General features: G+C 39.7%; 1 protein-coding gene across 2 annotated transcripts in view; it reads left to right on the forward strand.

Moving 5' to 3' along the window:
• Window positions 1-4,566: 4,566 nt before the first annotated feature.
• Window positions 4,567-16,494, forward strand: part of ZDHHC17 (zinc finger DHHC-type palmitoyltransferase 17) — a 64,857-nt gene continuing 52,929 nt past the window's right edge. Inside the window, exon 1 of one of the 2 annotated variants that reach the window (XM_041465631.1) lies at window positions 4,567-4,658. In XM_041465631.1, the coding sequence (XP_041321565.1) occupies window positions 4,596-4,658 (63 nt within the window). In that variant the 5' untranslated portion in view covers window positions 4,567-4,595. The remainder of the gene's footprint in view (window positions 4,659-16,494) is intronic. The other variant, XR_005954953.1, reaches the window with a different exon arrangement.

Genomic DNA, 16,494 nt, shown 5'->3' on the forward strand with positions numbered 1-16,494 from the left:
TAGTATATTTGTACTATACAAATATGTTTTCTGATGTTTTATATCAAACATTGCTATTAGGCCTTTTTTAAGACTATCAACCTCTTGGACTGGTTCCAAGGGAGCAAGAGGCTATGTAGCAAAAGAGAAGACTTCCTTAGAGTCTTCCTGTTCCATAAAAGCACCTATCATTTGCAGACCAGTAGACAATATTATAGCTTCCTATGCCATCAAAAGAAGCTTGCCCCCAACAGACACACTCAGGAGGAGTAGAGAAGAAGGTGACTTTCCCTTTCAGGATCCCTGTCCATGCTGTGTATGCTACAGGCTACAGCGAGGACCCAGACATGGGATGATAGTTCAGGTGAAATTTTTCCAACATTTTCCCCCCTGTTTTAGGAGGATTGCTTCATGGTATCTAAAACTGCCTGGCACGATATACAGTGCTATTTGCCAAAGAGTAAAGGATAGCACAAACACAGCATCTGACTTTCTTCTCTTCACAACAATGTAAATCAAGATGACCACCCCTGGAATTCAGAAACAACTGATATAAACTGTTGTAAGAGCATTGCCAGGCTCTCTTTGGTGATGCTCAGGAACAAACTGCCCAATGCAGCCACTGTGACTGATCCTCTGCACTGGCTGTGTAGAGAAGAGCCTGACCACGCTAGGTAGTGAGGGGAATCAGAGACAGTGAGGGAAATCACATCCCCCACTGCTGCCTTGTCCGGCAGCCCTGGCTGACATGTGGCAGCACATTGCATGGTCACACGGCTGCTGTCCCCAGCCATCCCCGCTGACAGATGCTGCCACTGCTGAGTAAGGACACTTGATCCTCTCATGAGTCCTCTCCTGAACTGCCGTGGCTTTCAGCCCAGGATGCTGAAATCTCACATTACCCTAGAAGAGAGGGCTGAAGCCTGCAGTGGTTCAGGACTAGACTTACAGCGAGATCTGATGGATCTGCCTTCCAGGACAGTCACCCCTCTTAAGAGAGTGGGGCACCCAGTTGGGACCAAAACCAGGTTTGGTCACGCAGGTTTCATTCATGTCCACACAGCTGTCAGAGCCCTGAGATACTGTAACAGAAGCAGTGCCTGTAGCTACAGGAGGCACTGTATTGAAGAATTTCACTGTCTGATTTCTGCTTTCAATCATGCATATTTAATATTCTCTTAATGCACTTGCTTTGAGAGCATTTTCAGCCAGATTATATTTTTAAAGACAAATTCTGTGGAGCTGTCATGCAAACTCACAGGCTTTCAGTCACCCAAACTGGTCCAAACTCTGAGAAGTGGATATTCTCCATGTAGGAGTGAATGCAGAGAGAAACCATAGACTTGGATAAACACATGCAGAATGAGTTTTTATACATTCATTTTGGTATACACTTTTAGATAGGTGGGTGTCATTTCCAATACATAAAGCACAAGGCTCAAACAGTAATGGGAGCAGAAAATGAAGCATAGGTAAAGAGCAATAAAGATAATTACTCATAGCCCCTCTGCAAACATACTCAGAGAACAGGACCATGACATGGCTTCTCCAGATATTTTAGCCCTTGATGGTGAATCTAGTTTTTTGGGTCACTATGCAAGTGACAATTATGCAAGAGAAAATTTCAGAGGCACCTCAGTATGGTGACAAATCCATCTGATAATTTATTAATTAGAATAATATTAATCAAAACTATGTATGACAAGTGAAGGACATGCACAACTGTTCTAAAGATACACATTTTTGTAGGGTTAGGTAAGGTACTTTTGACTTACTACCTATTTTTGCACTAAGACATTCCAATACTTTTACTTTAAGTTTAGACCTGCCACGAGAATAAACATTTAGCTTTAATTGCAATATTTTGTTGCAAATAAACATTGTTTATGCACACTTTTAGTTGTTTTAAGTGTTGATGGCACAAAGCTACTACTAAGAAATGTGTGTTAAAAGTCTTTTCTTTCCCTGTCACATTTCACAGTCTAGTAGACCACAGAAGCTAAAAAAGCTGCACAGTCATGTCTAGCACTGAACCATGTGTACAGATGTGTATTCCATAAATATGTTTTGTCTCTGCCAAAAGGTTTTCTTCCTAATAACTTGTTAAAGAAGATAAAATTCATGTCACAGAATAGAGACTCATAAGACTTTGCGCTACTTACTTCCCAGTTTGGCTGTTGTTTGGCTTACCTGAAAATTAAAAGGTCTCCAGACCTTATGCCCCTTTTCACAGTGATAAACATAAAGTAAAACAAAGGCAAGAAAATCTGTGGTGCATCTGTGGTACTGGTGAATTGTTTGGGGTTTTTTTTGTGAGAATATGACCTAAAATAATTTTCTAGTATGCGTGGTGTTTAACCAACATTACAGACTTGTCCCTAATGCATGCAGTTAAGTAGAACTGGATAAAACCTCTTGGGTCAATAGGGAGAGCACTTCACACATCAGCTATGGAGCATTCAATGCAATCACACGGAAGAGCATTTCCTGCCATTGATCAACAACAATTCCTGGCATTTACAAGGCACCTTTAATCAGAGAGATAAAATTATTCTGAAATGGTAATAAATTCCCAGAATACCCCCCTGAATGAGATGACAAAGTTCTTGACTTACAAGTGAGCAAAGCAAATCATAGAGAAGTGAAATACTTGCTTAAGATCAGACAGTAATTTTTTTGGCAGAGTCCAGAAAAACATCTAACCTTACAGCCTCTTAGATTCGTGGGAAATAGGAGTAAACTTTGTTACTGTAGCAGATTGTTTGGTTTGTATCTGCCATTTGCTTACTCTGCACAGACCATAACCTCTCTGTAATGACAATACAAAACAATGAAGAATCACATTTCCATGTAATTATGTTAGATTGTAGGTCGATTAGGAAAGGACAGGGAATGCTTGAAGTATGGAAAACTTTTGAAACTTCTGAACCACAGCTAGCTTTTGAACGAGGAGCTCCAATGCAGAGGCACAGTAGCACAATCCCATATTCTAGTTCTGCTGTTACTTGGCAGTAAAAGGGACACTTTTCTGAAGAAAAATATAGTAGGCTGCACATGAACTATACTCACAGATCAGGCCCCAGTTTAGACAGCAAAAATCATCTGTACAGATATATCTAGGAACAGAATTGGTTTGCAAATGTGTACATCTGTGACGAACAGGCTATAAATACCTAGACATGTCAGAATATTTGTTTACAATCCAGTTCAGAGCTACGGGACAAAGCATAACTTCTTCAGAGTTCCAAGGAAAAATAATCTGAATAGTAAAAATACTATAAAGATTTTTAGTTATTTTATCACCCTTGCTTTCATTATAAATAGGAGTGATGAACTGTCATGATTAATAGGATTTCTATTTCTGGAGGTTGTAGGGGGGTTGAAAACCCTCTTCCTCATGCAAATCAAATTGCAAATTATATCTAAGCCCCAGTACATTTAATAATATAGACAGTTAAAAAAAGATCCTCTCCTGTATATTCAGTGTCTTGTTCTGCTCTTTTAGCACTTCAGCCCTTATGGTTTCAAATATGTGCTTTGAGACCTGTTTCACACCCCCGCTTTCTAAATCTTATGTCATTCTTCTTCACAATTTTGAATTTAAATACATTAAAAAAAAGACATTTATGGTTTAACATCTTAATAATGCTGCAATCAGATTTTATTAGTGCTTCTCTGTTACATTTTGTATGAGATAGGAAAGAGTAATGATGAGAATATCATTGTAGGGTTTAAGGCTTATGAGCTTAATGTATTATGATACAACAAAATGTATTATCCAAAGGACCCTTTCTCGCAAAGGCAAATGAGAGCACCGTAGATATAGCAATATAGAGCAGTAGTCAAACCTGCAATAACGTTCTGTAATTGCAAAACCATTTTTGATTAAAATGTAATTTATTAAAGAAAAAAAAAGAAAGCGCTTTAGGATTCCTGATCTTGACTGAATGCACATTACGCAGCCTGTGAGAATAGAAATGACCAGCTAAACAGAGCTATTTTGTAACTTGTCCCCAGATCCGCAGCCATCTGGTCGGGATGTGAGGTCGGGATGTGAGGGACCAGCGGCCCAGTAAGGCACAAACGGCTGGAAGGAATTGCTTCCTCAGGACGGCTGGGGGGTTTCAAACATTCCTGCAGCTGGGAGCAAACACCTAGTTAAATCCTTCTTGCTTTCTTCCCATGCTCTCTTTGCTACTCCATCAGGCACGAAGGTAACTCCCAATGAAAAATGGATAGACTGCTTAGTATGGTAAAATATCTCCATTAAAGGCGGAGGGTGAGGGGCTCTCTTCGCTCACATTCCAACCTGTAATGAGGGGTATCTCCGCAAACCTGCGCTACACCGAATATCGATTCCAGGAGAACTGGTGCCGGTACCTCCGCAGACACGGGGGGTGCACACGCACGTACCACACCTGACACACGCCGTGTGTGTATCTATACATATATATATATCTCTGTGTGTGTATGTACACCATAACCGCGCCGTGCCCTCAGCTGGCCGCGCTCCGCTCCTTCCCTCCCGCCCGGGCCGCCAGAGGAAGCGGCGGCGCGCGGGGCGCGGCGGGCACGCGCACTACCCGGCATGCAGCGGGCGCGGGGCTCGCAGGAAGATGGCGGCGCCGCTGGAGGAGTACGAGAAGGAGGCGGGCTGCGTCCCCATCCTGCACCCGGAGGTGCGACCGGCCCGCCCGCAGGGAGCGCCGCGCGGGAGCGGGGCTCGGGGCGCGGCCGGGACGGCGTCCCGCCGTGGGGCGGGGGGCAGCGGGGCTCGCGGGTGCGGGTGGCGGAGAGCGGTGCAAGGTCCGCCGCCGGCCCTCCGTGCGCCCTCGCCGGCAGTCCCGCCCGCCCCCGAGCCGGGGGTGAAGCAGCGGCGGGGCAGAGGCGCCCCGGGTGGTGCCGCCGCACCGGCCCCTGAGCGGCCGCGCTCGGAGCCCGCCCGGCCCGGCTGCCCGGGGGGAAGCGGCTCGGGGCAGTAAGTGTTTCCCATCGGGTTTGGATGGCACGGGTCTGCAGCTCACCCGCAGGTCGGAGCTGGCCCCGTCCAGCCCAGCGCTCCCTGTGTGGCCTGGGCTTATCTAGAGAGCGAGCCGTCTGGTTTTTCCCAGTGTGTTGACGGTGGGAGGAATGTTTACAGGTAACATGTAGAGGTCGTTTCGTGCCATTTCCTTTACCCTTCTTTTGTGCCGCCCACCTTTGTCAGCAGCCTGTGTGTATTCTTGAGGGCTAGCATGATTGTTTTGAAAGGTATTTTAAATAGTTTAGAAAAGCTTTTACCTGTGGACTTGTCATCTGATACGTTAGGGACTGTAAGAATTGATTTTTCAGCCTAAAAAACAGATAAGTGCATATGTCAGGCTCCAGTTTTTGCTAAACAGATGGTATCTTTTCCTTTAACAGTGTCTTAAAAGTCTGTTAGTTTATTTGATGACTTAAGAGGCTATATAGGCCTCTATATGCGGTTGTGTACCTTATCTGCTCTACCTCTCTAAAGTGTGCTCATGGCTTTAGAATAGACCAGTCTGTTCTGAAAGCTGTTCTAATTAGCTAGCAATAAACCCCAAGTGAGTGTCTCGATTTTTTTTGTTGTTTGTTGGGGCGTTTTTGTGGTTTTGGTTTGGTTGGTTGGTTGTTTTTTTGGGATTTATTTTAAGGGATGTATGTAGACTGTTGCTACATGTTTTTTCAGCCTAACTGGAGTCAGACTAAATGCAGTACCCTCGGTAGCGGTGTCTGATGATTTTCAGAAGTGACACAAGTTTTCAGTAGTGATCCAGACTGTAGGATGTTGATGTTCTTTGAAAGAAAGTGTTCTTAACTTGTGGAAACTTTAGATTGGCAATCTAAGACTGGAAAATGGAGTAAAAAGCATTTATAGCTTGTCAGAAAATCATTGTATTTTAAAGATTGAAGACTAGTGTTTGTTAATTTTGAGTAATTACTTGTTAGCAAACTAAAATCTCTCAAATTGGTCGTCTAGCTAGTTCATCTGGTAGAATTTTATACTGTTCCTTTGATGCATAAAGTTGAATGTCTGCACAGAAGATGGGAATGGAAATTATTTATATTTATTATATTAACAGAATTTATATTGGGTGCTGTAACATCAACTGGAATCTTTTAATATGTAATCAACATCACTAGTTTGGAGGGAGTTTTATTCGATTTTTCCAGAAATGCTGAGTGTCTGACTAGATCTTACTCACAAGATAGTGTCTACATGGATTTCAGTGAGTGTTTCCTTATTCCCTACAGTCTTTGTACAGATAAACTTTAAAAGAGAAAGATGTTTTTCGTGTTGGTGGTGAGACAGACTGGCTGTTAACAGACACTCCAGAAATGCTCTTTTCAAAACTTAGGGATTGTGTGCCGTAGCAGAGCTGTATTGTCACAGACCTGCCCACTGAACAATGCAGTGCATCTGTGTTCAGTCGTTTTTGAAGGTCAGGGTCCTTAATACATGGTGATTTCCACTTTTTAAGAAAATAGCACCATGTCCTTATGTAAGTAGTGACGTTAGAGCATATAATCAGTTTCAGCATTTGTGTACATTTAAAACCGATGCTTTTTATAGTACTGTCAAAATCTTAACCTTTTTTTTTTTTTTTTTTTTTTGCTTCATGGTGCTGTTGTTTATTTTTGGTATCTTTTTCAGGTATTTTTGTATGCCTTTTTTCTGAGGCTTTTGCTTCCTACTGTTTTTTTGTATTGACTAATTTGGATTACTTTCAAATTGTTTGAAGTTTTTGCGGGGTTTTTGTTCGGTATAACAAAAAACATCCCTGTTTTTTTCTAAGGGATGTGTTTGTTTTTATCTGGGCTCTAAGACTTTGCATTTTGCCATGAAATACTATGAATACAATATGTTGTAGCAAAGAGGTTTGAAGGAATAGTGAAAATTACTTAAATACTGTTGTGCTGGGAGATTATTTATTTATTTATTTATTTGTGAAAGAATTCCTTTAAAATGATTCAGTAATTTTGGTAAGAAGAGGTAGAAACTGATGGAAACGTAAATGCTTTAGGAAACTTAGGATGGGAGTGCTTTTGAGCGGGTTTGTGTGGTACCATGGAGAATTCTTGGGCCTCCCTTGCTTCCTCTCTCATGAATGCAGGCTGAACTTAGGTAATAGACTGTTCTTTCCAATGATATTTATTCTGCTTTATGACAAGTTCAGTTTAGTGTGACAGGGTAGATCTCATCTTTCTAGCTGTAAGATTGCCAGTGGAACAATAAAGCTTTTGAAGATCATTTTAGTGGTGAAGTACAACAAATAATATTAATTGCACATGTGATACTTGTAGGAGGATCCTATAGTATGTGACAAATGCTTGTCGAACTGCTGGCTAACTGATACATCTTAGAAATAGTTGTTAGGATTATTCCTGAATTTCGTTGTTCCTAAAAGTCTTGGATGAGTTAGTCTGCTAGACTTGGATTTTTTTCTTTAATGATTTGGACACAGTATCAAAATTGTCAATAATAAAATTTGCAAGCAAACAAGATGGATGGGTGCTAAGCAGGGAGGATGGAACTGTACAAAATCATCTAGAATTCACATGATATCATGCTGGTAAAGCAAGGCACACCTTAGAGCAGCTGTATTCAAAGTAGTGCACTGAAGGTAAGAAGCATATGCGTGGGATTGTATCCCAAAAGTTATTGACTGATAGGATACAAATATGAACAAGCAGTTCAGCAGAAGTTCTCAGCATAATGCTTTGTTTAAAAATGTATAAGAGCAAGGAGATGATTTTTGGCTGAACATGTGGTAATGCTCATTATGAAGTTTTGTCTTTAAAAATACTAAATAGTGAAGAGTATGGAAAAGAATTAAAAATTATTTTAACAATGCCTTACGGTAGGTAAAAGGCCTGTAAAAGCCCTGTTCACATTATCTGAAAAAGTGAGAGGTATCTTTTTTTCCCCCATGTGAATATTTTCTTACTGAAATCCAGTTCTTTATTCAGTTTATGCTTAACAAGATCCAGTGACTGGAAAGTGAAGTTGAATGGGATGAAATTTAAAAGCACGAGTGGTAAACATGGAGGGTGGGTAATCATTGTAGTGAAGGAAGGAGAGCATTAGTGGATTACCCAGCGGTTGATGTTTTCAGCTGGAGTTCAGGGATCTTTCTATAGACCAAATGCAGGTTTTTTAATTCCACAAATGGATAACCGAGTGGTGTGTCAAGTATGTGAATATAGAGGAGTGTAGACTGTGTTGGAGTGACTCTGATTCATATACATGAATTCTTGGGAATTCTCAGCAGGATTGGGAAGTACATGCTTGACCAAAGGGGGCCCCATGGGTGTAGGTGTCGGAATGGACATGGCAGTGGTTGCCCTGCAGTGGGATATGGTAGCTCCATTAGGAGGGATGCAGAGCACCCTGCCATGGCAGGCTAACACTGGGCTAAGTAGTCCCTCCCTGCTGGTTTGTTTCCTTCTCCCAGTGTTTAGGTTTCTGGTGACAGAATAGCAGGCTCTGCTTCCTTTTACACAGTGTAGCCCTGCTGTGGGGGTGCTGCTCATGCTGATTACATTAGTTATCCTGTGATTCAATTATTTTAATAGGCCGACAGACCTGACTTTACATTCCTTGGATCTTCTATATAAGAGTGAATTCCTGACTCTTCTGTGGTAGGTGATGATAGGTTTGGATGTTTTGTTCTGAAATTCAAGGACAGGGAGGGAGAAGAATCTTAGAAAATGGATTTTGCTTGTAGTGCTCCTTTATATTTGGAAAATATTCTAGATATGTGTCTAGTATGGTCCAAACTGCCAAAGGTATTGCAGCTGTTAAGAGCTGCATCTCTTCCTAAATGGTAAGAACTATTACTGGGAAGGAAGATCTGGTTTGTTACTTCAGTGTAGTGTATTTACCATCATCAGGTGGTGTGGGATATGTTTGAGAAAGATGGAAGTTATTGTTTATTACAGATACCTCTTGGCATTAAAAAAATCTTGTCCAAGAACAATCTTCCTGCAAAGTTGAAAAGCAGTTTTAACAGTTATAGCCTCTGTTTGACAGGAAATTTTCGAGATGGAAGCCATCATTCTTATTTTTGTTTCTCTCCTTGTCGTTCAATTTATAACTATCAAGGAAGTTAGAAGCATACATACTTATATTCCTTCTTGGTGATTTGAAGAAAACAAGTAAACCTCCTATGAATAACTTTGCTCTAATTTTTTCCATTCAAAATTTCAGTGAAAGGCCTGACTTGACCATCCAGCTCTATTCTCTGTGGAGTTCTGTAGATATTGTTGGGGTTGTCCTGGAGCGCAGATTGTTCTTAATTGTCCTATACAGATGCAGAACTTACTGTGTTGTTTAGTCAGGATCACTCCAGAGACTAGTCTTGCATTTGTGAGCTCATTCAAAGATCAGGTATCACTTATTATACTGCTAAGAAAGGACAACAGAACTGTGAAGTCTCAGATAAATTAGCATGCTTGATATTGAAGGTTGAGCCTTGCTTGGTGTATCTTGGGTAGATTCAGAGGCTGAGGATGGAGAGGACTGCGAATCTAATCCAACCTTATATCACAGGCTGAAGGTTTTTTAACTAATTATTTTTATTGCCAGAGTGCTAATTATAAAGTAAAAAAGAAAATAAAATCCTATGTTAATAGGTCATATTGTGTAACTGGGAAAGTTGCCCTCAAATTTAATTAGTCTGTTTAAGACTTAAACATATTTCTAGTCTGAATTTAATTTATTTCTGTTCATTACATCTTGCAAGATACCTATTCAAATATAGGTCTGTCTGTATCTATTTAATATGCTGATGATTATCAGATCCCTACACTACTGTTATGGTCTGCAGTCCTCCTGACCCTTTTGAGTCTCTCATGTTCATTTGTTCTTTCAGTGTTTTGATGGCTTTGCTCTCAGTGCAGTAGCTGTTGCAGGAACTTGGGAGCAGTGCACTGTTCTGGCTGTGGCAGTAAACACCCTCTGGATGACCCATCCCTGGAAGTCTTCAAGGCCAGGCTAGATGGGGCTCTGAGCTCTTGTGACAGGTGTCCTTGCCCACAGCAGAGGGGTTGAGCTAGATGGGCTTCAAGGTCTCTTCCAACCAAGGCCATGCTATGATTCCTGCTCATCATTCCCCACAGATATATTTGTACTGGTCTTGTTGGGAGCTGCGTCACACTGGAAACTTGTACTCAGATAATGACCAACCCTTCGAGGGAGTTTCTAGGATAGGTCTTTATTTTACATAGGACTTGGCTTTTTTTGATATTTAAAAACCCCTAATTTTGTCCTGTCCCAACATTCCCTAAGTTGTATCAGAGAGTATTAGTTGTTTCCCTTTTTCTCTCTCCACACACTCCCCACCCTCCCCTCCCAGTAAGAATTATCTCTTACTGTTGTTTACTTCTGGGTTGCAATGGTAAAATAGGATGGGTCAAGGTACAGCCTCTGAAGGATGCTTAGTGTTTTCACATTGGCACTTCTCTGGGGGTTTAAAAATGGGAGCTACTGAAAAAACCAAAACAAGGTTTTTTGGGAGCATATTCCTTAGCTAGGAGAGTAGGTATAATAGTCACAAAGCAAATCATAATAATAAACCTTGCTCACCTGTAGCTTTTAATACTTGCAAGATAGACCACATTAACTTTCATTGTATTCTAACTTCTTAATCAAAATATCAGACACTACTAACCCAAGCACTTTGGACATTAACTGTGTTTGACCATTGCTACTAATTTCTTTTATCAAAAGAAAGTGACAGGTTTAATTACCTGAAGCCATGGTACAAGTCTTTGTAGACTGCTATATTATTAGTATTTGCTTTTTTGTCAGTTTTGCATCAAAATCTAGAAAAGGCAGCAATAACTTAAAATGGTAACTGTTTATAGCCCATGTCATTTTGTATCCAGACTGCAGAAGTTTCTTCTGGCATAATTAATAGCAATATTTATATCTTTTGGACTATATGGTTGACTTAAACAACCTGGAATTTACAGAAGTCTAATAGTCGTTGTTCTACAGAAAGCATTTTATCAGGGCAGTTTAAATTTTCTTTTTGTTCTGCACTTACCAAACGTTTTCAAATTTTGTGGTTCTGTGTTTTTATTGACAGTTCTCTCATTCTTACTTTGTAATCTTGACAACTTTGTTAATTTCTTTTATTGCTAGGATGGTGCTTGCTCTTCTACGGTTAGGGAGGTATTGTATCCTTCTGCTAGTATTTTGTTTTTTCATATTTTTCTAATTTGTCATGATCATTGCCAATGGTTCACTTGCAATTCTTACAAGATTTTTTTACAGTTCTTTTGTTACAGTTGCCTTTGTAAATGGTGCAGTTTTGCAGCACTCTGGTCTTTTTCTCAATGATGAAATTGTGGCTTCTTGGCCATCTAGTGAAACACTTAAACAAGTTTTCAACTATTTAAAATTTTTGTTCTATGTATCTTCTGATTTGGGCAGTAATTTATTTTAAAGTTAAATATTTATTTTGACACAGGCCCTCTTAATGCATAAGAGATAAATGTCTGGTTTGATCCAAATTTGTGTTGATTGTTTGCTTTTACTCATTAAGCACAGGCCTTATTTCCCTCAGATTTCACGGATCAGTCTTTCAACAGTGCTTGTTTCACTGTTTGCCTGTTTGCTTAGGAAAGTAATAAGACTTTATGAATGTGAAAGAAAATTTCCAGAATTAAGGAGGAAAATGTTTGTTTGCCGTTTCCTTGAAAACTGGACAATGTTGCCATTGGTACTGACATGTTTAGATAGGAGCAGCCTCAGTAAGTGATATTTCAGCATGCACACTGTCCTCTGTGGCTTTTCCAAGACGGCATGAGATAAAGATTTGACTTCCATGGTATCCTTGTAGTTGAGATAAACACTGGGGTATGTTACAAATGAGACTGTGGAGCGAAGTAGAAAGCTTTTTCTGAAGTTAAAGGGAGCCTGGCTGAATTGAAGCTTTGGGCCTGTCACATCCAGTATGTGGTGTATCATTAGACTACAATTGTACAATTTTGAGATCTAGTAATTTCTTCCTACATTTGTAGGATGCCCTGAGGTATGTAGAAGTGTTTCCATGACTCTCTCTATAAGGGAGGAGGTACCAAAAGTGGAGGGTAGTGGGAATACCATGGTCAGAGCTTGGAAAGCTGCTCAAGATCAGGAGAAGATGACTCAAGAAGGAGAGAGTGCAGTAGCAAGAGAGGGAGGACATCAGAGTGTACTCTGAGAACACATGCATTGATGCATCTGAAGGATGTGTTTTTTATGATTGAGTTTAAACTGGTCTCAAGCCGTGGTGGAACCCAGACACAGCTCCTCACCCTTCTTGGGATGAGCTTTGCAATTGTGTGGCCAGTAGGTGATCTGGGGTGGTACTTGCTTGGTGAGTCTGTGGCCTGCTCTGACACCTTTGCTGTGCTGTTGTGAGAATGGGTAAGAGCTAATGGAGAAGGTGCAGCCAGGACCAGGAGTGTGATCATCTGCCTGATTGCAGATCACTTTTAGCTTGTCTTAAGCTGATTGTGATTTAGGTGCTTCCAGCTGCACTCATATGAGGGTGGTGCTTCTCTGGTCCCAGGATGAGCCAGTTCAGGGAAGTAAATCAGTAGAAAATGCATCCAGTAAAAAAACTGCTGTGAATAACTTTCTGCCAGTTCACTAAGCCTACTTATGGAAGGGTCAAGTGCACTAAAACACTGACAGAAGGTAGATGGTGAGCTGGCAGTCCTTGTTTGGAAAGTGAGGCGTTGGAGAGAACAGGACCCTTCTACAGTGTTAGACCATGGATTCACTGAGCTGTCTCATTTGCTGCAGAAGATTGTCTGTCAGCATGACTAGAAATACCTCTTATGCACTTCCTAGGTGTGATGGGTTAACCAACCTGTATTTATTATAAGTGGGAATGGGAGTTTGCTCCACTGGCTGTTGATGAGAGACTCCATGGGCTGCTAAAAAGTTGAGATGGGAGTAATGAATTGAAATTTTTGTAAGGCTTGAGTACAACTTCTAACTTTTTCTCTGTATCTGCCAAGGAGAAAAGGGCATCTGTAGCTAGGCTGACTGCTCATTCTGTCATGTGCACTTGCTGGTGATATAATTCTTGATGGGAAAAAGCATTTACCTTTGAAAAAGACTTTTAAGAATATCTTTTTCTGTGAATTTGAAAAAGAGGACTGTTTTTTCTCCAAGTAGCTGGGTATCAGTGTTGGGCTAGACACATACTTGGGTGCATTTTTGAAGTTTAGCACTTTAAAAGAGTGAAATATGTAAATGGCTTTACATTAATCTCATGACTGACTCTTAATGCTAGGTCTTTCAGAGATTTTTTTTTTCAGGTTGATGGCTCTGTAAGCTTGTGTATTGTGAGACCTAGACCTGTGTAAATCACTTGGAAAAGGAATAGTTTCATTTTTGCCAAAGTCCTGAGATTTTTGGCTAAGAACATAATGCAACGCTCCTTGCAAAAAAAGCCAAAAAGATAAATGTACATGTTAGTGTAAGTTGCTGGCTAAACAAAAGCTTTATAATGAGCTTTACACCGTAGCATTTTAATTTTTTAAGTTTTTAAATCATTACAGATGCTAATAAATGTGATTCTTCGAAATAGTGCTTGCTTTCGATGCTGTATGTGCAAATACAAAGCCTCTTGAAAAGCTTTTTTTGTGAAGCTATGGCTTCCTAAAGTATAACACTGTTCAGTTTAGGAGCATCTTCAAGGAAATTACTAGGAAACAGTTGACGGGTTGTGGGTGCTTGTTTTGAAGAAACAAAACTTATCATTATCAGCTGTGCTTTGAATCATGAGCTGTGACCTCTGCATAGAGTGGTTGGATTAAGGGCTCTAGTTGAGCATCTCTAACTCGTTATGTAAAAAATCAGATCTGTGTTGGGGAGTATGCAGGATTATGGTCTCTGTATGATGCCTGACTTGCACGTGGGTGGAAATCTGTAGCAGCAAAAGGACTGCTTTATGGTGTTTGAGGTGAGGTTTTTCTCAATCTTTTTCACCACTTTTTAAAGAGAGCATTGTCTACTTAAACTGTATACTGACTAAAAAAAGATTGAGTATTAGGCAAAGATTTCTTTCCATTGTTCATGTATTGTATAATTAGCTTCTCTAGGGATTTTCATAAATACATCTTCTCTTTTAGTCAAGAAACTGTGCAATTCGACCAAAATTGCAGGAGGTAAACTAAACAGACTTCACAAAATGCAGTAAAATGTAAAAAGTAATGGAAAACAGTAACAGAAATATCATTGAATAGAAGCTTATTTTATCATGTCATACTCATTTTGTGTAATTCAGTGCTATAATAGGGGCAGGGAGAATCCTAATGTTAATGGTTAAGGATCAAAGTAAGGCAAGTCTGATGGTATATATTTGAAAGCCAAACATGGATCTTTTTTTTAAACGCATAATGTGATCAGTTAATAAAACAAATGGTGTGGCTTTTTTTTTTTTTTATTTTTTTTTTTTTTCCATGGAGAACGTAGTCTGGTTTAGGTGGAAATTTTCTATCACAGATTAGCTAAACTGAAGGTGTATATGAATCATCCTGGTCCGGACAATCTAACAGCTCATAGCTGCTGAACATTCTGGCTCCTCAAAGTTATGAACCTACATAGCCCTAGAGAACTCTTAACTTTCTGGGCTAGGTGTTTGTGTGAATATGGGAAGGATCAGACTGTTCTCACTTGATGGCAGTCAACAGATGAGCTGTTGCAGCAGTAAATGTTGGGAGAAGCTGGTTTTTAGGGAAGAAAAAGCTACCCTTATGCCTGTAAATAGTTAATTGTGATTCTCTCCAATATTAATACATTTTAGCCTCAGTTTCTGCAACTTTTTGAGTTGCAGAGTTAGCTAAAGGAGTAGGGGAAGGAAGAGGATCTTTAAAAGAGGATCCTTCATTAAAAATACTAAAATACCAGCAGTATCTCTTTTTTGTTGTTTTTGTTTGATCAATTTGCTTGTTTATTTTGGAAGCATTTTTCCATTAATGTTAGTTCATGAGTGACTAGTCTTTGTGCATATAAATTAATGTGGGTGTTGATAATATACAAGTAACTATATATAAATTTGTCTGTATAGATTCTTGCACCTTTTTAGAAGTAGGAGGAAAACTGGGAGAGAAAACTATAAACCACTATATTGTAGTAAATGAAGTACAGGGAAACAACACACAAATATGGGGGAAGGAATTATTTAATACTAACTTCCAGTAGTCCCTGCTAAATGTAACACACATACATCAGGATTATTATTTAGCTTCCCTGAAACAGTTGCAGTCACATCCAATTTGATTATGATTCTCTGACTACAGCCAGATAGGAAAATAGTGTAGTCATCAATTAAATAAGAAATTATTTTGCTTCTATTAAGAAACGGATGCACTAGTATGCGATATTTTATGGAAGGTAATACTCCTATTTCTAAGTTTTTATTTTGAAACCTGTTAGTATTTTCTCTTTAAGTCTCAATCATCTTGGTCACCATTCAGAATTTGAGCGTCTGATTTTGATCATGGTATCTCTTCCTTGCAGCAACATTGCATAATGTTAAAGGAAAAGCAGTCCTAGCCATCTGTTAGTGCCTCCCAGAGCCATGTGTGGCAGCTGTAAGCAGCAGTTCTTTCCTCCCTTCCTTATGTCCAAGAAGGCATATTGACCTATTCATGTCCTCCTGCTATGTGTAATTGTGAATTATGAAATTGCTCTCTCAGAATAATTCAGTCTTGGTCATCTTACTCTGTCATGCATAACTTAGTTAATTGTGATTCTCTCCAATATTAATACATTTTAGCCTCAGTTTCTGCAACTTTTTGAGTTGCAGAGTTAGCTAAAGGAGTAGGGGAAGGAAGAGGATCTTTAAAAGAGGATCCTTCATTAATTTTTTTTTATTGGAAACGATTAAAAACTTTGAGTATTGAGGGGAAATGAGCATAACTTTATGTATGCAATTGATTATGAGGACTGATTGGGAATGCTGATATTAGCAGAGTTTCCAAGAATAAACACTTTCCCCCCCTCCCTTCTCTCCCTTGCACTTCATACTTTTTCCTTTGGAGTTATATTTCATATTTTGCATTATCATCTCTTTCCCCATCTTATTGGTCCTGTTTTCCAAAGGAGGTTTGCTTTTTTCCTCTTATTTCTTTTTTTTTTACCAAAACATGTCTTTTTCTGTTGTTGTTTTTAAAGCATTGTTCTCTTTTGAGGCTTTTTTTCCCTACTTTGCATTACTTGTGCATCTGTGCAAGCAGTCTGCACATTTTGTGACTAATGAATAATGACAAAATGGTCACAGATGCACATGAGTGATTAGAGCCTTATCAAAGGATAGTCACTGAAGTGGGAAGCTCATCTAGAAGAAGTGATCCTTGGTAGGAATGGGGGAACCAAATATCATTCTTACAGATGAACAAAATTTGTCTGTCTTGCAACCTTCCATACCAGCCAACTCTAGCAATTTTTAAGCAGAATAATTTTTTTAACCTGTCAGCCCAACTTTTTGGTTATTTAAAAGGTGA

This window comes from Pyrgilauda ruficollis, unplaced genomic scaffold (assembly GCF_017590135.1).
Source record: "Pyrgilauda ruficollis isolate IOZ18807 unplaced genomic scaffold, ASM1759013v1 scaffold19, whole genome shotgun sequence".
Taxonomy (NCBI): Eukaryota; Metazoa; Chordata; class Aves; order Passeriformes; family Passeridae; genus Pyrgilauda; species Pyrgilauda ruficollis.